Below are 25057 nucleotides of genomic sequence, written 5' to 3' on the forward strand. Positions count from 1 at the left end.
AGCCCACTGGAAATTTTAATTTTATAAACGGAAACGCCTTTGCATCTTCCACTCTCATCCTCTCCAAAGCCTGGGGTCTTGACTGTGATGGTCATTACTTTCTGTGTACATGAGGTGTATCTGTGTATGTTGAATGTGCATACCCATGCTCACACATGCAGAGGCCAGAGACAAATGTCAGGGGTGCTCTATCACTTTCTGCCTTATAATCTTGAGACAGGGTCTCTGGCTGAAGTAAAATCTCATTTCAGCTGTGCTGACTGGCCAGAGAGCTCAGAATCTGCTTGTCTCCACCTACCATTGTTGAGCTTACAGATAGATGCAGTTCTCTCTCTCTCCCTGATGAGGCTGCTGGGACTTGAACTTACGACCTCAAGCTTATATAGCTCTTTTACTCACTCTGTTAGCTCCTCAGCCCATTTGACTATAGTTTTGTAATGAATGAATAAAAAAATGTTTGATTTACAGACATTATTAATTATTCACTGTGAGGCATGGCAGTCTTCCTACACCAGAATGAAGAAATTCTTCACCCTTTCCCAAAGCTTCAAAGTCTTAAATGTCCTGGAATTGTCCATTTCATATAAAACAAATAACTTTCTAGAGTCTGCAGTTCCAGCCTTAAATCAGTGAGTGAAAAAACGATAGTAGTTGTACGTGGATGATCCTCGACCCATGAGTTAGTTATATGGACTGCACAAAGCAGACTCTGTGGGTTGTGAAAAAACAAAAGAACATAAAGTTGGGAGAGGGTAAGGAATGGTTCTGAGAGAAGTGAAGGGTAAATATGATGTTTGTCTGTCTGTCTTTCTCCCTCCCTCTCCTCCCTCTCCGTGTGTGTGTGTGTGTGTGTGTGTGTGTGTGTGTACATTCTCAAAGAATTAGTACTTTTAAAATGCAGTAGAAGAAAAATGTTACAGCAAAGTATTATCTATGAAGATTTGGGGGCAGATCTCTATTATCTATTCTATTCAAATATTCTGTGGCATTCATAAATCTTTTTCCTTACAACAAATACTACTGCAGGTCCCAAGAAGCTGTGGTGAGAAGTGGCGAGTGAGTATGTGTAGTTGGGAGTCTGGCAATGAGCAGCCTCCTTCTCTGGATGTAGGTTTCTAAAATATGGTATTGTTGAAGTTTCCTGCTGTGAAGCTACTGTACAGAGGACACACACACAGACCATCTTTGTCTATATTTTATACAAATACAACAGTAGTTTGTGAATACATTTTAAGTACATGATATACATGATAAGCCACTTGATTTCCCAATATCACAGAATAGCAATTTAAAAGGCAATAAAAATATACAAAATTAAGTCTGGAATGCAGATTTTTTTTCATTTCTATTTGACTCAAAACTTTACCATTAAAACATTTTTTAGAGTACACTAGTCCAAACACTTTTTCATTAGCTAAAAAAAAATATTTCAGCAGTCAGCTTATGTTCAGGCATGATGCAATCCATTTCTCTAATGGATTCCCAGTTTTTGTTAAATTCAAAGGGCTGTTAGTAACTTATAGCATGTTCTTCACTCCACACCCTATGTCAAGCTCACTTTCCATTCTGAGTTACAGTCACCTTGTGGACAAAAGCTGGGTTTGTTCTGGTAACATTTGCACATCCAAGATCTCCTTTTGCAAGCGCACATGAGTACACTGTGGTGGTGTAAAAGTTTGTTAATGACAATTTAAGTCACAGTATAAAAATATATTGTACACCTTTACACCTATAGAGTCCTTTTCCTATGGGTAAAAAAATACAAGTGAATGAGACAGAAGTTTGTAGCACCATGAAGAGTTGTATCCCAAGTGACAGTAGCAGCATGATCCCATAGAACGTTGAAGGAGGGCTTCTGAGAAGACAGACATTCATTCTGGTTCATCTGTACCACTGAAGCTTATACAATGAAGTGTCTTATACATCAGTAATAATCCTGTGTCATCTATAGAGATAGATAACTTATCAAAAGACACTGCCTTCCATCTCCAGGGGCTGCTAACATTGTAGAAAGGCTTATTGGTGATCCGTGCCTGCTATGAAGGCTGATGGCATTAGCTTGCTTAATCTCAGAGGAGTGCTCTGTGGGTACAATACAATTTAAGGTATTTACGGAGGCTTACACAATCAAGCTATGTTGTGTGGTAGACCCGGCTGCTGACATCATGAGTAAAACGAGACAAATTCACCAACGAACTCATTTGTCAGGAAAAAAAACCAGCCTGCCTTCATGAAGGGCGAATATTCAACACTGCAAAGATCTCCTTCAATGTCACATGGATCGCAGTAGGCTAGAAGCAACTTGGGTGAACTGGTATCTTTTAACTTACTTATGGACTGGGAAGACAGTGTGCTTTGAGATACGTAAACCTTGTAAAAAAATAAACCATTGTAAAACCTTATGAAAGGACACACACTGATTCTGTGCAATATAGCAAATCGATAGGAAAACACTGTAAAAATGTACCTGTTTAAAATACCATCTACTATTCTTTGTACACAAAGCATTATATATCAAAGGCCTACGGATATATCGTCTAATGGCACTTGAAATGAATATAATAAGTCTTAAAAATAAAAGGCATAACATATAGGAAAGTTTCTGTAGAAATTTAGGTTCATTTTGAAAGTGCTATATCTTGTAGTATGTGAAGTATAGAGGTTGACCAAGCTCTATTTTTTTTTTAATTGGCCTATATGTGTACTGCTCACTAGATGAATGATCCTGAAATATGTACTCTATAACATTCATTATTAGCTTAATAAAGCAATCAGCTCTGGCTCATGTTTCAGTCAGTATATGGTTTCAAAAAACCGTCACTGTCCAAATTAACACAATATATCACTATATTCCACAAATGACTAGAAAAATAAAGCGCAAGCGACACATAGGCAAACACACACAGCTTGAAAGAAACGCCAACTGAAATTAAAAAGGGAAAAAAGCTGCACACAGACTGGTGCATGATCTGCCAAGGCAACTTACATTTTAGAAACCTCAACAAGTAACGGGATTTTAAACGGAAGCTTAAGAGACATTAACTACAGAGGTGGTATTTATTGGTAAATATCAATGGACTATATTGCTCACAGTGCCAGACCTTTCCTGAAAAGGCGCTCACACTCCTGAAGCTGCACACACATGTGTGGAAGTCAAAATGAACGGGGCCCAGCATCTTGTCTGAGGTCCAAACTCTACACTACACTGTTTAGTTAATGTTAACCCCTTTTCTTTTAAGCTAAGGCACTATCAGAAATCCCGAGGACCATGGAGAATGAGAAGGGCACTAGCAAGGCCTATTGCTAAGCAGTCCTACTTCAGACAGAACGAGTGACAGTATTTTCCATGGGGTAGGGGTTGCCAATTCTGTGTTGCGTTCCTGTTAAAACATTGTGCAATGAAAATAAAAAAGCTGCCTGATTTTTAATATAAAATCTATCAAAAAAGGGTTTAGTGACCACTGCAGTCAATAAAGCGAAAAGAATTTGCTTATTTCCCTCTTACTTTGAAATGTCATTCAAGTCTGTGGGGGCAGCAACAGGCAAAGAGGTGTACATACAAAGGAAAGTAAGACTCTACGTTTTAACACTGGTACCCTGGAAGATGTGTATTAGAGTTCTGCGCTGGGCAAGAATTAGGATAAAAATATATTTATTATATATATATATATACATACATATATATATATATATACACACACACACATATATGGCGCCATTCCCATTGCGAAATGCTTTATTTCATATATCCTGGTACTCCCTTTTTTCAATTAGCAGTGAAATATATACAGCCTACGAAGGCCAACGTCTCAGGTCATAAATGTGACTTCTTAAGTAATTTTTAGATAGAATAAACTAGTGCTTTCATATGTGGTGTCTGTGAACTCTACATAATAATAGGTTTTTTATTTACTTGTGCTCTGTCACCAAATGTCCTCTCCTTTTAAAAGTGGTGATTAAAGCAATATTGAACACTAATCATCCAACTAGAACATTAGGGTACGTGATCGGTTTCATAGAAACTAAGGAAGCGGTCATGCGAAGAGCCCACTTTCTGAGTGAGTGCGCTCCCACCCTCAGCTCAGGAGCAGCTTGAAGAGTTAAAATGTATTTCCTTATTAACGTATATAATTTTAATGCCTTTGGAACACTTTCTTTAATAAAATGTATTTTTCACAATAAAATTTAAATACATACGTATAAAAACTACTGCTCTAGGGTTAGAACCAGGAGCTTGAGCCCTCTAGGGAGCAGCTCTGATTCTATGAAGTGCACTAGGCGTGTGTATGACATATAGTGAAAGCCCCATTCACAGGACAGTTTACACTTCTCAATTTAGACTACTCCCAGGCATTGTAAATAATGCATCATAGTCAGTAATCTGTTTATGCTTAGAGTGATGGGTAAACAATACAATATGCAGTGATAACTGGCCCTTACACAAGGGAAGAAGCTTCCCCAGCCAGGGCTAACGAGTGCTCAGAGATTAAAAAATAGTTTCTTCCTTTTTTTTTTTTTAAAGAGATATATACTCTTCTATAAAACTCCCTGCCCCAACAGAAGGGGTCCAGAATAAGGTGTTAACAAGTGCTTAGTAAGTCTCGTAGGCTGATGCCACAAATAACCCTTAGGAAGATATACGCGGAGCTACCGATGACATTCTTGGTGGCTGTCTGACAAGAGGAAGCCCATTGCTACCTTGCTCAGTGAGCACCACATCCTTGGTGCATTCGTATTCATTTGGTGTTTGCTTTATTTTCCTCTGTTTCCTCTATAAATTCAACTTATTTCTAACATTCCTCCTGTCTCCTGGAGATGTGTAAAAGTGGGCTCTTAACAACTTTTGGTGGTGTAAAACTGTGGAACTCGTCAAGTTGCTTTTTGATGTGTTTAATTTTTAAGTTCTCCATCCAAACACGGCAGGGAAAGATGTATATGCACTGAGCAAGGGCGCACGGGCAAGACTGCTGTTTTAGAAGTGATGCGATAGGAGTCCAGTTCTCAGTTCTGGCAACAGTGGACATTCTCTAGACAAGTGCTGGGGTTTGGCTGTACGTTTTACATCCATCTTCCTGGTGAGGAGTCTATCACCCCGACGATTCAGGCAGCCAGCCACTCTGGGCTTCATATATTTACTGTCTATTGTCCCACAATGGTTCTAAGACTCTGCACTAACTGGACCAACATGCAAAGTAAGAATGCTGGTATTGTGAAGCCATCCTGGGGTATGAAAGGTGAAGGGCATACAACAGAACACTTCTACACTGATCCTGAAGACTCCGAGGCCACACACTGTTAACGGAAAGATGGTTGAAATGTGGCAAATCAGCCTGAGGGCTAGTTCTAACACAGAACACCCCGTAACATCTCTAGGTTTCTATTAAATAGATACTGAAACTTCTTATTTTAGCCAGACAATAGCAGTCTTCAAAATATATTGATCTCAAATGATGGTGTATTTAGGAAACCACTATACTCTCCCCAAACTGGATTCTTAACTCATTTAAAACACACTTGATTATGAATCCATTTAGTGGCTAGTAAAGAAATGTGAAACACTTCAGTTCTTCACACACATTTCATAGAAGATTTACATTGTACTGCACATTTGCAAAAAAAAAAAAAGTCCAATGCCCATTGCTATTAGACAAAAGTGAGAATGTTAAGGTCTAACAGTAATTTGAACACAGGACTTGTAAAATTTAGTGATAATAATGGCGCTCCTCTATGAAATAAAACTCCGAGACTATGACAACTGGCAGGAAATCAGGAGAAACAGCAAACGTAGTTAAACACGAACCATTTCAAAGCTTATCAAAGAGGCTAATTCCTATTTACTGGCTTCATAAAACCTGATATTATACAAAAGGAGAAGTTTCTGTGTTGTGTTAAAGTAGGCACTAGAATATAAATGGTCTTTGCAGGCAGGGCTGCACAAGCACCTCCGGTGAATCCCTCGGCCCAGACCCTACTGAAAGGCCTGGTGGAAACGGGGCAGGGTAGTGCTTGAGCTTAGGCTGCTGGTGAAAGCTGCTGACAGTGAGTGCAGAGAGCCAAGGCCCACTGTGTTCGCAGGATCCTGAAGATCCTGTGTTTGTGTGGGCAGCTGAGAAACAGAAGAATGCGCCTCGTCCTGGGAATAGCTCATCCCAAGGCTTCCCACGGAGAGCGGATTGTAAGGAGGACCATTTAATGGTATGAAATTGAACAACTGAGAGAAATCCAATGCTGGTGTGTTCAGGGGGTCACTGATAGAGATAGAGCTCTTTGACAGGGAGAGGTCCCCAGCACCATCGTCTGGGGAGCCACTCTGAGGCTCTAACCCTAACTTAGACGATGATGCTTGAGAATCCTGGGATGAAGATGGTGCGCCACCTTGTAACTCCATCAGATAACTCTCGATTTCCCCCTTTAAGGGCTGTTCTTTCTCGGGAATAGAGATTGCGTATGAGGTAGAACTGAACGGGCATTTGAAAGCAAGATGATGAGAGGGGTGAACAGCGTCCATATCTATGGGGCACGTCATTCCCAAAGGTAAAGTTGTTATCATTTGGTGAGTAGACCCAGAGCTCTGCATGGACTGAAATGGAGTGTTATAGAGGTTTAACTGCAAAGTGTTGGTGAATGGCTTTGACAAGAGTTCGCTGGAAGGCAAGGACATGACCGGCAGGAGCTCATCTTTTATAGGCACAGACATGTTGCAGGTGAATGGGTCCAGGAAATCGACTGGTTCAGTTTTGACCTTCAGAAGCTCTTGATTGTGACTCTTCTTCATGTGTCGAGTGAGGTGATCCTTTCGTCCAAATCTCTGTGCACAGTACTGACAGAGGAAGTCCTTTCTTCCCGTGTGCACCACCATGTGTCTCCGAACATCCTTCCGGGTGTAGAACCTGCGCTCACAGTGCTCACACTGGTGCTTTTTCTCTTTCACGCCCCCAGAGGACTTGCCTGCGTGAGATTTCAGGTGCTCTAGGAGCACACCTGTGCTCTCAAAAGTCTGCAAACACACCTTGCAGGTGAGGTCGCCACTGGTGGCAGCGTGCAAGGCCAAGTGTCGCTTAAACCCAAGCTTGGTGTTGTAGCTCTTGCCACACTCTTCGCATTTAAAAGTCTCTTTGTTGGGGTCGTGTGTATGGAGGTGGTTCTTCAGATGGTCTTTCCGGTGAAACATTTTCTCACAATAATTACACTTGTGGGTTTTCTCAGGAGAGTGAGTAGCCATGTGCCTTTAAACATAGATATATTCTGTGAGTGATTATCTTAGCAGAAAGGTATGTATTCACTTTTAAAATGGCCAGATAGTCTACTAATGCTAAGACACAGCTCTCTCAATAAAGGATCTACCTAACTAACACACACCACAGGATAGTTAATACACTGCAAAACTTGAGCCATCTAATCGCCACTTTAGTGTTGACTGGTTTTTAGCTCTCATTACAAAAGTAAGCAAGCAAGACTGAACATACTCTTGTACTGTCCACATCCTTTCCATGTAGAAATTTTCTCTCCATAAATGGAAATTCTACTCTCATTAAGCAATTTACTTAAAAAAAATTCAAAGACACTAACACAAATGTATGTGATTTAAAATAGTGCAAGCTAGCCAATATCTATCTACTTAACATTCCCTCTCTGCAAATCAGCTGAGAAATGTGTATTCTGATATACATACACTTACAATGGCTTCAGATGGCCAACACAAGAGAAAGGATAATCTGAAAGACAAATAGAGTGTAGTACCTTTGTAATTTGTACTTAGAAACAAAGGCCTTGGTGCAGTCTTGGTGTGTGCACTTGTAGGGCCTCTCTCCCGTGTGAGAGAAGGAGTGAACCTTTAATTTCTCAACACTGTTAAAGGCCTTGTCACACAGTTGGCAAGGAAAGTTTTTTCTTGGTTTGCTTTCACCACGCTTACGTTTCCCTGAAGGGGCTTTCTGGGTATCTCTTACTTCTGACAAATCACCAGGAATGACAGTGGCCATCGCAGCCTAAACCAGGCCTTCTCGTTGGACACCTGGGAACTGCCCAACTCCACTAAGTGATTTAGCTTTAGGTGGCTTCTCAAGTTTCATGTGGTCGTAAAAGAAAGCAAAAAGGGACTGGAAAAAAAAATAAGAAACAACTAGTTTGTAACTAAACTCAATTTTTAAAAAATTACTTGCTTTGTGATGCTTTTGAATTAAAAAAAGAAACCATAAAATGGATTCAGCTGGTCCAATGTAATATCTGTAGGTTTCTTGGTATTTTCCAAAACAAATATAAATGCATTGCTCAGAATGAACAGTTTATACATACCCCGAAATTCCACCTGACAAACGCTGTACTTAGGCACAACAGAACTGAATTCAGCAACTCTCAAAGCATTGTTCCAAAGGTGGCACCAGAAACTTCAGTTTTCATCAGGAATTAGAAAACATATCTTCCGGTTGAACACCCACTTCAATCTGTGCACGTCATTCTGTGCACATGGGTCACATGAACTACAGGCACTTAGAGCACTTGACATTTTGCAAACACTGAGTCTGTGGAAGAAGCTGAAGCCCAGATGCTAGAGGGTTCACTGCCCTGAGTGAGACCTGACCCTTTAAACCAGCACTATGACGCTCTAAGGGCCTCTGATCAAGAGCAGAATGACATATTTTCATAACAGATATTCTTGAAATGGTAAAACCTTTGCATGGCATGAGGCGAAAGATGAGGATCCTTGTCATTTGTGGAGGTCGGTCAGTTTCCCTCAGCTGCCTTTACGTCAGAGAGATTATTCTTACTAGGTGCTCTAAAGTTGAAAAGCCAGAGCCATTAGGCCGCTTCAAGAGAAGGGATCGCTTTGACATGCCTGAACCCAAGTGTGGCACGGCTGTGGAGCACCTGTTCTAGGATACAACCTCCCAGAGGTATTCCGGGTTGGCCAAAGGTGTGTCAGAATTTTAATTCATGATTAATGCTGTGACAAAGAATGAAATGTGCATATTGTATAAGGAAGGGTTTATTGTAAAAATGAAATAATTAAAACTAAATAGACACCCCCACAGGTAAGAAATAGTAACTATAATTGACTCTATTTCCCAGACTAGGAAAATCAACTCCTTGAAGATTCTACTGCTGTCTAAATTAAATCAGTGGTTCTCAACCTTCCTAACGCTGTGACTCTTTAATACAGTTCCGCATATATGGTGGTCCCCCAACAATAAAATTATTTTCCTTGCTACTTAGGAACTCTAATTTTGCTACTGTTATGAATCATGGTGTAAATATTTGACATGTGACTCCGGTGGAGGTCTTGACCCACAGGTTGAGAACCACTGAGTTATGTTTCTGAAGGTAATTTAGAGGAGTTTTTCCAATAGATCACAGAAATGTTAGCACACATAATCTCTTTTAAAAGGATCCGACTAAAAAATAGAGTTAAATGTCTTATCAATTAATGAGTCCAAGGAAGAAGCTGAGGCCCAGATACCAGAGGGCAGAAGGGAAGAATCCGCCATTTTATATGTATTTTAAAGAAAAGAACCAACTTCTTTATCTTGCCTATATACTGGTGTTAGATTGACACATGCCTTTACACAATTAGATCTGTTACACTTACTTTTACAACTTGAATTAAAAATTTTCAGGAATTCTAAATACCTACATTTGGTAACATTTAATTGTGTTACATCTTTTTGTACTTTAGCACAGCAGCTGTCCCTAAGCAAACAAAACAACGGTAAGCCACTATTTTGATTAAAGCAGTACAGCATTCAGGTAAGGTGAAGACATACAGTTTCTTCTCTGGAAGACAGATGCAGGCCTTTGCACTGTTCTAAATATCAGCAAGTTCCTCTTGCAGTTTACAAATGATATGATGCAACCAGTATCGCAGCATTCGTTCAGGTGTTAGCTGATGCCACAGCACTGATGCAGCTGCTAGCTCTTACATCACAGCACTGATGCAGCTGCTAGCTCTTACATCATAGCACTGATGCAGCTGCTAGCTCTTACATCACAGCACTGATGCAGCTGCTAGCTCTTACGTCACAGCACTGATGCAGCTGCTAGCTCTTACGTCACAGCACTGATGCAGCTGTTAGCTCTTACGTCACAGCACTGATGCAGCTGTTAGCTCTTACGTCACAGCACTGATGCAGCTGCTAGCTCTTACATCACAGCACTGATGCAGCTGCTAGCTCTTACATCACAGCATGATGCAGCTGCTAGCTCTTACATCATAGCACTGATGCAGCTGTTAGCTCTTACATCACAGCACTGATGCAGCTGCTAGCTCTTATGTCACAGCACTGATGCAGCTGTTAGCTCTTACATCACAGCATGATGCAGCTGTTAGCTCTTACATCACAGCACTGATGCAGCTGCTAGCTCTTACGTCCCAGCACTGATGCAGCTGTTAGCTCTTACATCATAGCACTGATGCAGCTGCTAGCTCTTACATCACAGCACTGATGCAGCTGCTAGCTCTTACGTCACAGCACTGATGCAGTTGTTAGCTCTGATGTCACAGCACTGATGCAGTTGTTAGCTATGATGTCATAGTACTGATGCTGCTGTTAGCTTTGATATTTATCACAGCAGTGATACAGCTGTTAGCTATTATGTCACAGCCATGATACAGGTCTTAGCTATGATGTCATAGTACTAATACAGTTATTAGCTATGATGTCACAGCACTGATGCAGTTATCTATGACATCATAGTACTGATGCCATTGTTAGTTATGATCTCACAGTACTGATGGGGTAGTTAGCTCTGATGTCACAGCACTGATGCAGTTGTTAGCTATGATGTCACAGCACTGATGAAGTTGTTAGCTCTGATGTCACAGTACTGATGCAGTAGTTAGCTCTGATGTCACAGCACTGATGCAGTTGTTAGCTATGGTATCACAGCACTGATGCAGTAGTTAGCTCTGATGTCACAGCACTGATGCTGCTGTTAGCTCTGATGTCACAGCACTGATGCAGTAGTTAGCTACGGCGTCACAGCACTGATGCAGCAGTTAGCTCTGATGTCACAGCACTGATGCTGCTGTTAGCTATGATGTCACAGTACTGATGCAGTAGTTGGCTCTGATGTCACAGCACTGATGCCATTGTTAGTTATGATCTCACAGCACTGATGCAGTTGTTAGCTATGGTGTCACAGCACTGATGCTGCTGTTAGCTATGGTGTCACAGCACTGATGCTGCTGTTAGCTATGATATCACAGCACTGATGCTGCTGTTAGCTATGATATCACAGCACTGATGCTGCTGTTAGCTATGATATCACAGCACTGATGCTGCTGTTAGCTATGATATCACAGCACTGATGCTGCTGTTAGCTATGATATCACAGCACTGATGCTGCTGTTAGCTATGATATCACAGCACTGATGCTGCTGTTAGCTATGGCTGTGGGTTTTCTGAAGCTCACCTTTTCCTGTTATGAGCTTATTAAAGAGAGAGATGCTTTGTGTCCCTCCTATTTAGGGGTAAACAGCCACTCTTCAGACAAGTAATGACAGTAATTCAGTGCAGAGCTTTAATTTTCATTGTGATTTCCTCACTTGATGCTTATTTAGATTGTGCACAAGTCAATCATTTTCCAATTGCCAAATCAAAAGGGAATGCAAGGTGTCTAATAAGTAGGCTTGAAAACTGGTGATAATCACCACTGTAACAACATAGTTGTGATGTTGAGAATTCCAGAAGACAAAAGCAACTTTAATGTGACTACTCCCCGCCAAAATACTAAAAGGGCACCATGAAACAACATACATGCTTTTGATCACATTAACTTGGTGATATTCAATATAATATAGCAAATGGATTGTATCTGGATGTACAGACTGAGCAATGAGGAATTGCACTGATACCAAATATTACACTTTTCTAAGACCAGCTGAAAGTTTTCATGGCTGATAATGCTTTTATACTTTAATCCATTACAAAATTCAAGTTACGTATCATAGGTACATTTACAATTTTAGGATCAATATAATGTTGTGAACTTAATGTCTAATAAAAATTATATTTGTAACATGTTTATCAACAAATACTTTAAAGGCACATGCATAGAAAAAGTGATTTTTATTCAATACATACCTGATTAGTGATGGAAAAAAGCCTCAGACTTTGATCTTAGCCAGTCCCATTAACTCTTCGTGGAAGAGAGCAGAATCCATCCCTTCCCATTTTGGCCAATCTACAAAGAGGTTAAAAAAAAAAAAAAGAAGAAGAAGAGGAATGGACCACAATGTAAATGAAACTCGAGGGCAGATGCAGGAAGAAAGCGTGAGCAAACTGCAATTTCATAGCGCATGCTCACATTCCACATTGCTGGTGAGTCGTGCATTAATTCCCACCAATTGCTTGTTTTGATTAGTTGAAAGCACACTTTACATGACCAAATAAATGCGCAGATAAAAAGAAAAGTAGTATTACCTAGAAAAAAATGTCAATTTGTGATGCTGAATGGCTCCCCACTTGTTAATAAAAAAGAAATCTAAGCAAGAGTTACGGACTGTAAACAAAACAGATAAAAATTCATTGAGCTTAATAGAACTCAGTTTCCTCCTGATTACAGTACTGCCACCCACACTGCCACAGTTGTGACTGGGGCTTCTTAGAACCCCCCTTACGCTACTTGCAGATCTGCCAACTTAAACTAAAGAATGGCTAAGGATGGCTGGAACGGAGCAACCACTCTGCTGTACAGATTACAGGTCATGCAAGGGAAGTTAAGTACAGGTCTGCTGCAGGAGGCAGGTATCAGGGAAACGGCAATGTTTGTTGCCTGAGACCACTGTTGAGAAATCTTAAAGATAGCTTTAAGGTGCTTCTTAGTAGCAAGGTCCTTAGCAGACTGACAGCACACATATAAACTATGTTAATGTTCACAAAGGAAAGAAAAGGCAAGAATAACAATGATGTAAAGTCAAAAAGACCTACAATTATTACAAAGAATACAAGGCAAACAGTAGTTAGTAACCTGTGATTATTTTAATTAATTATTCAGAAGTATTAATTTGAAAAACTTGAGAGAAATAATATAAATCAAATACTTAGAAATCAGTAACAAAAGGATATGTCAATGACAGAGTAGGTTAAAGAACTTCTAATATTGTGTAACAATCTAACAGTATTTCCTTAAATAAAATTCTTTCAGAATTTGATGATAGGTAAGGATGATATGCAACAAAAATATTTAAGAGAGGACATTCAAGCATCATTACAAAATTACTGAGTGTATATCAGAAACCAGTATATTCTTATGGTTTAAAAGAAAAATAAAATTTTAGATAAAACAGACACCTTTAAAAGTTCAAGCAAAAGCCCCATTTTTATACAGCACAGGACATGCATAAGTGGAAGAACATCAAAATTGCAAAATAGCAAAATTGGCTTTGTAAATACTTACTTGCCCAGGACATACACTGAATGTTTGGTATGGTAATTATAAATATGAAAGATCACTTTATATACTGTTATCTGGATAATGCAAATACTTCATAGAGGGTTTTCATATTCATCTCACCCCTGCAGTCAGTGACCCAAGAGAGCTCTATCTGTCGTCACTGATCCTGAACTATGTGATGGCATCTGTGTGGTCAAAATGAGACTTCGGTCTTAGACTCCCACTTCACTTATGTTGTATTATAATCTATGACAAGGGCAGATTAGCAAACCAACCTGTGTGTGGATAAATGTTGTCACTACACTTAAAGAATCAGAAGACGGTTCTGTGTTATTTTTCTATGAGAACTTCCAAATAAAATCTCCAAAAAGAAAGAATTAAAAAAGTCTAAAAGACAATTTGCAAGGTAAATTTTTAAATAATTTAATTAAGCATTAAAATAATTAGCAATTCTGAGTGGATGATTTGAGCAGAATTAAATCTAACACTAAACTGACAGGCAAATAATAAATTTGTGTATTCATAAAATTCTATCTATGCTTATTTGTACGGTGACATTTTATAACAGCAATGCTTTGGCAACTAAGTATTTCAAACAATGCATAAATGAAGGTGTCTACAGTCTTATAGTCAGATACTGGATATCTTATAGTCAGAAATAAAATTGTAAATAAAGCGATCACATTAAATTACTTTATCTTAAAATATAACTCCTAAATTATGATTAATTTCTCTAAATTTTTATCTTACTTTGAATTTTTTATTGGTTGTGAAATAATTTCAAAGAACTGGTCATTTTCCCCAAGACACAGGATGTCAAGAGTTGATTAGAATTATTTTTTGACAGAATAAACATAAACGTTAAATACAGTTTATATTCCTATAACCCTAGATAAATGTTAACCGAAGTTATCTGTGTACTCTCTTTCATGTGCTCAAGGCAGCGGTGGGGGAAGAAATCTCATTACTGCTCTAAAACGTCTAAAGGGGTAAAATCCTTAATTTATGTTTTTCGTTTCTGGTTAATTGATCAAAGACTGATCATACGAGTGATGGGCATTCTGCCTTGCCTTTGTCTGAGAAACTGTGAAGGAAGGCAGAGACTACAGACACCCCTCTACACTGCTCCACAGTGAAGTGTTTCAGAATACTATACCCCAGCTGCCGCTGGGACCCAAGCAGACACCGCCTCTACCCCATTCCAAAGGTGATTCTGCATCCAATAGAAAGGAGTGGGAGAAGAGGGAAGGGCGTACGCTTGGACATAAAGGTTCATCTTCTTATGCTGACTCTTACTCTCGGGGAAACAGTGGTTCATGGAGGAAAATAACAAGCAAATACATTGCACGTCAGAGGGTCCATTGAAACCAACTTCTATGAGGTGTCAGCCAAAGGTTGGGTGTACAGTGAAACAGGGCTTTTATTTTGGTTTTTGCTTTTAATTGGATGTCTCAGGTTCTGAGAGTTGCACTGTCAACAGTTATGAGTTTTGAACAATACTTACCGGCATTAATAGTTTTTTCACTTTTAAAAGTCAGATTTTGCTAAGAGCAAATGTTATCAATCACCAAGGCTTTGCTTTTCCTTATACTAATTATAACATACCATTAGTTCACAATTCAGAAAAATATCAACAAGTGCTTAAAACATTTCCATCAGGGTAGATCACAGAAGGAAGCTTAGCAGTGGTAACGTTTTTTAATGTATGAGACACTAATAGAATCTTGAAGACTACCTAGGAGATGAACTAGATTACACAGCTAACTACAACTTTGAAGGAGACGCACCACCATATTAAGAACATTGCTTTAAAACATCATTGATCCTAACTCGGACATTCTCATCAGTTAGCTCTCATTCTATAGAGTTGCTTGCTAATGAAGAAAAAATTAACTATCTTGAATTTACAAAAACCTAAGAAAGGGTAATGGGGTATGTTCGAAATGCATTCAATACATATATTAGACTGTCAAAAAATTAAAAACAAATGCCAAAATCAAGCAAACAAAAAAAAGACCTTCAGAGAATGAGCAGTCAACTGTAGGCAGCTCAGGGCAGGCTCAGGCCAGTTTTAGTCACTGCTGTTTCCCATAAATGACAGTAAAGTAACTGTTGAATGAACAAGAAAGATTAAAACAGAGTAAGTGCTTACCACTAACATAATGACCTATAAGCTTACTCATCACGGTAGCAGACAGAAGACAATACACATTCGAGTAAGATAAATACTAGCACTTATAGTAACTTAAAAGCTATGCAAAATAGCCACTTTGCTAGCATGCTCTGACTGACGGTATTTTTACAGAATTAATTGGCATGAGTAGACGGCATCAATTCATCTCCACTCTTAACAAAAATTCTTAGAGTGAAAACATGCCTGGTACCTGCGTGGGCTGAAGCAGGAAAGATGGTGAGACTCCTGGGTGGAGTTAGCGAGATCAACAGAGAACAGAGGAGCAGAAAGCCCACTGGAAAGCAGGATGTGTACTTAACTCACCTGAATTATGGGTCCTCAAGAACTCAGTCCTGAGACTAGAGCAAGACCACAGTATTTACTTTCCTACGTTAGACATACTTAATCAGTAAACTTGAGGATGCCTTTTTCTACATTTGATTTTTTGTATTAGTTTTTGAAGAATATAGTTCTAGGATAATCTTTTTCAACTTTACCACAAAACTAGCCCTAATTATGTCTAGAAGCATCTTATACTTAAAGTGGATCAGAACCTTAAGAAATGTGAAGGAAATAGCTCATCCTTTCTGTTTTTGAAGGACAGGTAGGGAAATGTCAAGAGATTTCAAAGTTGGCACTGCAAAATTCTCAGAAACTCTCCCCACTCTTCGGTGGTCACATTCTGGTCACACATGCTCTAGACGGCCCGCATAGAATGCTGGCCACCCAAGAACATGGACAAAGCAAACAAATGAGATTTTCCTACTCAAATCCTCCCTTTGGTGATTTATATTACAGAGTAAAAAGGCTAGTGAGGTAGAGGATTAGTGAGCTGTAACTCAGGAGACAGCATTTATGCCGTATGTGTACGAGAGACACTCCATGAAAACTAAGGCGCACGGAGTATACTAGGCATCACTCTCTCCATGTAGGGAAATCAGTCCTTGCAAACAGGAAGCAAAAGAGGAGCTGTGAGAGGGGAGGTGAGAGCAGCAAGCAGCAGGAGTGGATAACTGTGTCTGTAACAGTATAGAGTGAGAATGTCTCATCAACACAAGTAACTCTCTTTACAGAATGTTCTGAGCTTCTAAACATGCACAAAACATTTCCATGTTTACCATGTAGCTACATCAGAAAGGAGGAAGCCCGCAAGACACATTCTCAACTTGTAATGAGCTCACTGTTACTGCCATAGGCTGAGTGAGTTGCTGGGGTACCACAAGGGCTTCTGACACCAACTACTGTAACATACTGAAGCCCTTAAACATTTAGGGTATGCCTCCTAGAATGAGTAATTACTGCACAATTCAAATCACAGAAACAAAATCCAGGCTTCATATGTGAACTCTCAGGCAGTCACATCGAATCTGTGGGTAAGTTCAGAAAAAGGTAGAGAGCGGATGGAATGTGAGAAAGGGTTAAGTATCATCTTAGTTAAACATGTTCGTGTGGAAATCAGTGTTAAGCTATCGTAAAGCAGTGTGCACCCATACATGCAGTCTGTGTGGTGTGAGGAGGTAGGAACACTGCCAGGGAGCATGGTGATGCTCAAGGAACATGAAATGCACGGACAGAGTCCAGGACTCAGGAAAACTCAGCTCTGCAACTGCCACAGCCTGTCACTCTGTGCTACACTGTGGCTGTCAAGGATGAAGTCACACCTAGAAACAAGACTTCTTTTTATTACCACATCACTGAGGTAAACAGATTAGTTCTGAGCAACATCATCAAGGGACATGACAGTTGTATTCCCTAACCAATCCATTTGAAAACCATCTTTCAGTGATTGAATCCTTTACCCCAAATCATTGTTGTCCTGCCATGTAGCAGTAATCTGATAAATTTTGTCTGTCTGTCTGTCTGTCTGCCTATCTATCTGCCTGCCTAACTATCTATCTATCTATCTATCTATCTATCTATCTATCTATCTATCTATCTATCTATCCATCCATCCATCCATCCATTCATCCAGGGGTTCTCTGTGTAATATCCCTGGCTGTCCTGGAATTCAAGTTGTAGACCAGGCTGGCCTTGAGCTCACAGAGATCCATCTGCCTGCCTCTGCCTTCTGAGTGCTGGGATTATAGATGTGTGACACTACATCTGCTTTCCACTGATAAATACTTATTGAGAAAAACTGTAGTAGGGTTTCAGGAATCAAAGCAATCAGGGGAAATATGTTGTGAGCTCTGGAAATCCCAATGGGTTGTAAAGCAAGATTAGAAAAAAGCCCAGCACAGTTAAATAGTTACTGTGCTTTCACAGAGGGGTAGGAACTGGGATGATGCCCAATATAGCCACCTGATGGCTATGCTCCTTCCACATCCTATGAAGCAGCCCTGACTAGGCATCGTGAAGGCAAGGGGTTCAGACACATGCTACTCAAACTAAACAGGCTTGAAAATTAACTGGTGGGCTTTCCAGGTGTTCTGTCCTAGTAACCCCGTAAGCACATGAATTCAGATTGTGGGGGGAAAATCTACAAAGCAAAATTCCAAATCCCTTACAGAGAACATGTTTTATATAAGATTAAGATATGAGGATGACACTGACAGTATTGGAGTAAAAAATTAACTGATTACAATTCAAGGAGATGAAAAAAGGTAAAATTTGTAGAAACAGAGCACAGTTCAAAAAAGTTAGTATTTTTCCTTTTTCCAGCTACTAAAGATAGCTTCATACTAATTGTATTCAGTGGCCTAAAATGGCAAATAATTCTAAAAGGAGGCCACAACATAGGGAGGCAGTCCTGGGGCGAACTGGAATTGGGGAGTGTAGGTAGATGTGATACATTGTGTACATGTATAGGAGTTAGAGGAGTGTGGTTAGACGTGATACATTGTGTACATGTATAGGAGTGTAGGTAGACGTGATACATTGTGTACATGTATAGGAGTGTAGGTAGATATGATACATTGTGTACATGTATGAAATTTTGAAAACCCTAAAAAGCCCCTATAATTTAAAAATACTTCATTAATACAAAAATACTTCATTTAAAAGATAACTCATGGGCTGGAGAGATGGTTCAGTGGTTAAGAGCACTGACTAGTTTTTCAGAGGTCCTGAGTTCAATTCCCAGCAACCACATGGTGGCTCACAACCATCTGCAATGGGACCTGATATCCTCTTCTGGTGTGTCTGAAGACAGCTACAGTGTACTCATATAAACAAACAAACAAAGAAATGAATCTTAAAAATAGATAATCCATAGAACTAAAATAATCATTAGCAATTTTATGAAAAATATTTGTTGTATATAGGTGGCTAAAATTTTATGCTAACTTGATTTTACTCTTTATAGAATGTACTTATTAAGACTAATTTGTGTTCCTTTAATTTAATTGTTAAGCTTTCTTCATGTTTCTAAGGTCCTGTTTAGATCTCAGCCCAAGGCCTAGTTTCCTGAGGGTTGGGGCTGACCACCATAGATGACCAGGTTAGGGGTTTGAGTCTGCTGAGTAACCACTTTTGCTGTTTCCAGTCTCCTTACCCTAGAATATGGAGTCCTGGTCTCTAAATTCCAGCCTTGTGCTGGAGGTTGCACTGACAGACTTACCTGGCTCAAATCCACGTGTGCTTGGGTTTCCAAATATCACTAAACCTTGATTCTGTGCCACTGAGTTATAACTACCATTGGAACTCTAGGTGCTTTTGTGTGTCCTCTTTCCAGCAAAGGTTGGAAGTTGCTCTGGTCACACTGGGCTCTGTACTCTGGGTACAGACCTCGATCTGACCACAGTTAAGATCCTCTCAGCACATGAACACAGTGGTTCCATGGGGTAGTTTACCATTCAGTGATATTCAGAAGATCAAGAGCTTGTGAGCTCATCTGTGGTCTCCAAGAGGAGGAAAAAACCCAAACTTTATTGAAGCTTTCTATTCTGAAGGAAGACGGTTGTTCTTGGCTGATTACAGAGCATAGATTTTACCGACATCTTGTAAACCAGTGCACACTGGCAAGCCCGAAGAGCCTAGCTGGCATGCTTATTATGTGGCATGCTTTTCAAAGTTTTTACTATTGTAGTGCACATAAGTATGGATATGGAATAACTGATCACTTTGAAAATCATGCCATATAATGATAAAAACCACCTACCTGAGACCCTGCTGCAAACTCTAGTTAGGCCACCTTATTAATAGATCATTACAGACTGAAGCATTCTGGGTGCCCAATACCACCAAGGCAGCACTGAGAGGCAACCTAGAAAGAAAAGAAGAATTAGTTTGAAATCCTCAAAGTCAGGATCAATCTGGTTAATGATTATTATTATCATATCAACCAGATTACTTTTCATTCACTAGCACTTATTGCTTGTACTTTATTATAGAGTGGATCAATCTTAAATCCTGTTAGAAGCAAATGTAAAACAAAATATTTATATTAGAAAGTGAAAAGTAAACAAATGATTATTTACAACTTATATATTTTCCTTTGAAATATCACATTTATCTACATTATTTGTATTTAAGTCAGCTATTCTTATGTTTGCTGGTATTTTTCAAGTTGATCATTTACTTCCTTTTTATATATTCTAAACACATCCAGTCTTCTCCAGAACATTTTTGAAAAGGTCTCCTGTCATCTCGTTCTTGTTCTGAGCAAAGACTAAGGAAAAATTGTGCCCCGTGAGTGAGTGACCTCAGAAAGAGTGCAAGGTGGAGGCGAAGCAGGGACACAACTCTTCCTTCAGCTCATCCCAGGAGTATTGTGTATCTTATGTGAGTTCTTTGGGCCAGATCCACCATCCACAATATAGGAAGAAAACCAAAATGTGTCCTGAAGTACACCATGTATGCCGTTAGCCTTGGTATCCCATGGCTACAATTTATGAAGGACCTCTAGGAGCATAATCAGGACAGAAAAGGGAAGCCCCAAGTTCTACATAGAAAATCATCTGCTTTATCTGGAAAGGAGAGCCAATACCCAGTTCTATACAGTTTCTACCCTATTAAGATGAGTATCTGACACTGACAGTAGTAAATATTACCAACACTTGCTACTCACAGTGCTGATCTGAATCGCCATGGGTACTGACAGATGCGATCTCTGCTCTGTAGGAGTGTGCAAACTAGTGCCTATCTTTGGTCCAGTTAGTAAATACTGCCATGTGGTGGTGCTGGTGAGATCGGTGAGAAACAACATTATACAAGTGCCATAGTAAGTCCCAGGAGGGAAATACTATTCATTTCTCATGACTTGCCTTGAAGAATGTTCCCTTAGGAAACTCTCTACCCCTCAAAAGGTGTGTGCAGGTGGAGGGCGATGGGTTAGAACCATCAGCACTGGTCTAAGATGCCTGCTGATTTTGTATAATGTTGCTCACACATTTTCCAAGGGCTGGAACAAGGACAGTGCGGCTCCAATGCTGTGGACAGGCTCACATGCGCATACTAAAGGAAGGATCAGGGGCTTTGGAGAATATAGACACAAGGAAGTGCTGAGAACAACAAAACCTGGGGAGGCAGGAGGACAGGAGGGCGTGTTCTCCTGAGTGAAAGATGTGACCAGAGTAGCAATCTGAAAACAAGGTGACAACCAGTAAAAGGAACATTTCCCAGAAGCAAGACTACTTCTATGTCAGTATTCTCGAAGCAGCAAGAGGAGGGGAGCCAAAGGTAGTGCAGCCTACTCATAGACACAAGCTGCTGGACACCAAAGGCTATCACTAGGAGATAAGGCTACAGAAGTTTTCAAGGAATAATAATAATAGTAATAATAGTAATAATAATAATAAATAATGATACTGATACTAGTTAATAATAATAATAACTACTAAGAGCCACAGAACTACCCACCAATACCACCAAGCAATAACTATTTGGGCAGAAAATAGTTAGTGATAAAAACTATGGGTGTCAGGGGACGGAGCAGCAAGGAAGTATAAGAGGCCTGTCTGCCTGCTGATGAAGGGCTTCCCTTAAGAAGCATTTCAAAGCATTTAACAACAGAAGGGAGTGGGAGGGGGAAAAGGAGAGGGAAGGAGGGGAGGGGGAAAGAGGAGAAAAGGAAAAGGAAGGGAGAGAGGGGCAAGAAGGGAGGAAAAAGGAAGATTTTTAGTTACTTTTCCATTGCTGTGATAAAATACCTTGGCAGTACAACTTAAGGATGGTTTCTTTTGGGTCACTGAGGGTACAGTCCATTGCACAGGGGAATCATGGCAGCAGCAGCTGGAAGCAGTTGGTCCACTGCATCCGCCGTCAGTAGGGAGACAGCTGTGGGAGTCTGTAGTCAGCAGTCCTGCTCTTTGAAGACTCTGGGACCCAAGCCTGGCCATGGTGCGCTATCCAGTTTGAGGATGCTCTTCGGATCTCACTTAACCTAGGCAATGTGATACCTCACAGGCATTCCCGGTGGGTAAATGATCCCGCACAGGTATGCCCAGAAGCTTGTGGCCCAGGGATTCCAGGTCTTCCTAACTAGCACTAACCATCCAAGAAGGATGGAGGAAAGGAGGAAGACAGAGTCACAAAGGGGATCTGGAGGCTGGGTGTGTGTTTTGAGTGTGACCAGATGTAGGGAAGGAATCGTGGAAAGCAGTGAGGCCTTCTAGAGTCACGAATTAGAATGGGACCCAGAGAGACCAGTCAGTTGTCAATCTAAAGTATGAAAACCTGCTTCTCTAGTTAACATGAGGATAACTATGTTCACCTGCTTATCTTTTCTTGCTCCAGAATGAAGAAATTCAGTTTCCTCACATTGGTGAGGGCTGAACAGAGGGTCTTGTTTGTACCTTAAGAATAAAAAAGCAAGGTAGCAGACCAAGAAAGAACAGGGGGAACCAGGATATCCTCCTGAAAACCACAAACAGAATTTGCTACAAAGAATTCAATCTCGGTTACTGCTGGTGGAAGACTGAAGTGTTGAATCTCTTCTGGAATACGTTGTAGTAATACATTAAGTTCTTCAAAGTCCAATACATGGACTTGATACTTTACTTTAGAAAGTTAAAGAGAGAGAGCAAGGGGATGGGGGGAGGAGAGAGAACTTAAGCATAAAGTCAAAACATCACATTTTAAGATAAAGTTGATGTTTCATAAAATGGATGGAAGCCAGTGTATATATAATAGAATAATACACAGCTATCAAAACCTACTGAGTTTTGCTTGGCAGTAGTGGCACAAGCCTTTAATGCCCAGGACTCACGAGGCGGCAAAGCTTACAGACATCACTAAGAAAGAAAAGCTAGGACGCTAGAGGATGAACAGGACTTTCATAGGGCTCGGTATGAAAAAGAACTTACCTAGCAAAAGAACTTCCCAAATTCAACAAGATGATAATATTTCAATTCAAAAAAAAAAGGACACAATCAGGTATTTCATCACATGTATAAATAGGGGCTGGTGAGAGTTCTTGCTGCTTTTGCAGAGAATCTGAGTCTGGTTCCCAGTAACCCTATCAGGTGGCTCACAACTGCTTATAAATCACGGGGATCTGGTGCCCTCTTCTGACCTCGGTGGGCACTTGCACTCACATGCCCATACTTACACATAGATAAACACATATAAAGAGTTGAAAATAAAATAGTGTATTTTTTTTAAATATACAAATGGCAAAAACCAACTCTACATGTTTGGCATCACTAGGTATTGGGGAAATGCAAATTAATAGCAGTGAGATCATTCCATGGATCATAAGTGGCTGACTGGATTTGGCAGCTCTTGTGCAATGAACCTCTCTGAAACTGTATTACACAGTGGGCACACCCATCAATAAGAAGAAGGTAACAATGATGCAATTCACTTTGAGAACAGTTGTAGCTTCTTAAAAAGTCAAACAGGAGCCTGCCATGTGATAGCCACTTATTACATTTCTATCTACTTATGCAAGAGATGCAGACACACATCTTTACAAAGACCTGCACATGAGTGTCCAAAGCGGCTTTGTTTTAATAGTCAAAATTAAATATAACCCATTGCCTATCAATGGGGACACAATTCGCTAGTGAACAGCGGTAAGGAATGAACAACAGACATTTGTAGAAACATGAATAAACTTCAGAACAGTTAATTAAGTTTGCTGAAACAAGCCAGGTTAGAAAAGATACGTATTGTGTGGTTCCATTCATATTATGTCTAGGAAATGTGAAATACACTACAAGTTCAGTACAGGGAGGAGTGATCACGAAGGCTACTCATGAGGCAGCAGGAACCATAGATAAGCTTAGTGTGGGATGCTGAGATGGCCTCACCGTGGTCCATATGGTACCCTGTATGCTTCACATCTGTCTACTTTATAAAAACCAGTCACACCTCAACAAAGCTTTGAGAAAACAAAATGGCAGTTTTTGTACTGAAAATATCAATGGACAGAAAAAACTAATGTCCAGATGGACTTACTGAAATCTCAAGAGAAAACACTGTAAGAATGGACAAGCTGTGATGGGTAGAAGGACAATGTCTTGAAATGACTAAAATCTCTCCTTCCCATTCAGAGTGGGAGACAGTGTGAGAAACTCAGTGTGGCTCGAGGCCTTCAGCCCTAAGTAGGAAGGACACACATCTGAGAGGCCTTGGAGCCGCATTCTCAGCTGTTCTCCTGGGAGGGGCCAGTGTGGCTCGCCTGCTGCTTAGGGACTGGCAGACCACACCACATGATTTAAAGGCTCCAGGAATACACTCTAACGGAACTGAGACCTGAGGATAATAAATAGTTCTAGGATACATTCCATTTATTAAATACCAAAGAAGTATCTGCCGCTGTGTCTGGGTGTAGCTTTTACACTGCTTTAAATACCTTCCTTATTAATACCTTCCTTTAAATACCTGTCTTGCCTTCCAATGACAACCCTTTTTGACTTGACCTTCAGTATTTGGCCAAACGACACGAGATGTTCAATATCTCATTATAAAGCTGGCTTTGTGTTTGGCGATTTTGCTCGATGTAGGCTAACGTGATGCTTGCTAGATATTATGCTAGGCATAATAAATACATTTTCTGCCACAATAAAGCACATTACTTTGTATGCTAATTTAGAAAACGAATTTGAAAATTAAATTTTCGACCTGCAGCACTGATGAGCTTTAAGCTTACAGTAAGACTATGGTCCATCTACTGCAGGACCTAAAGCATTTGTGTGCTCGTAAGCAACCACCTTCCAAGCAAAGACGGCAGTGGTAACTGGCAGACATGTTCCACCAGGAACATCTCCATCTAGTTTCAGAACAAGCAACATGTGACGTCTTATTTTTATGAATTATACTTCTGTTATTTTTTTATTTTAAACACCAGAGCCAAGACAAGCGTGACCAAAAGAACAAATGTGAGGCCTACCTGGGCAGGTATTCCAGGTAGAAGGAAGTAGAAACGGGGCTGGGTAACTGCAAGAGATACGTTATATTTCCAACAAAATATAAAAAGTGGAGACTGGAGCTATGTGTTTAGATGAGTGAAGAGGTCGTGTTACCAGACAATGAAACCTGCATACGGGCCCCATTCCCAAGACTGTTGGGAATGAGTCAGTCCCTATGTGTCTCTGCTGCTTTATAAAA

At 40.1% G+C, this 25057-nt stretch overlaps 1 protein-coding gene across 5 annotated transcripts in view; it reads right to left on the bottom strand.

Moving 5' to 3' along the window:
• Positions 1 to 1182: 1182 nt before the first annotated feature.
• Positions 1183 to 25057, bottom strand: part of Plag1 (PLAG1 zinc finger) — a 44740-nt gene continuing 20865 nt past the window's right edge. For 2 of the 5 annotated variants that reach the window (NM_001436640.1, NM_001436641.1), the window contains 4 exon segments: positions 1183 to 7226; positions 7741 to 8099; positions 12081 to 12180; positions 19665 to 19769. In NM_001436640.1, the coding sequence (NP_001423569.1) occupies positions 5969 to 7226; positions 7741 to 7982 (1500 nt within the window). In that variant the 5' untranslated portion in view covers positions 7983 to 8099; positions 12081 to 12180; positions 19665 to 19769 and the 3' untranslated portion in view covers positions 1183 to 5968. 5 annotated transcript variants of the gene reach the window in all.

The sequence above is a fragment of the Rattus norvegicus genome, chromosome 5, assembly GCF_021556685.1.
Source record: "Rattus norvegicus strain SHRSP/BbbUtx chromosome 5, alternate assembly SHRSP_T2T, whole genome shotgun sequence".
Lineage (NCBI taxonomy): Eukaryota > Metazoa > Chordata > Mammalia > Rodentia > Muridae > Rattus > Rattus norvegicus.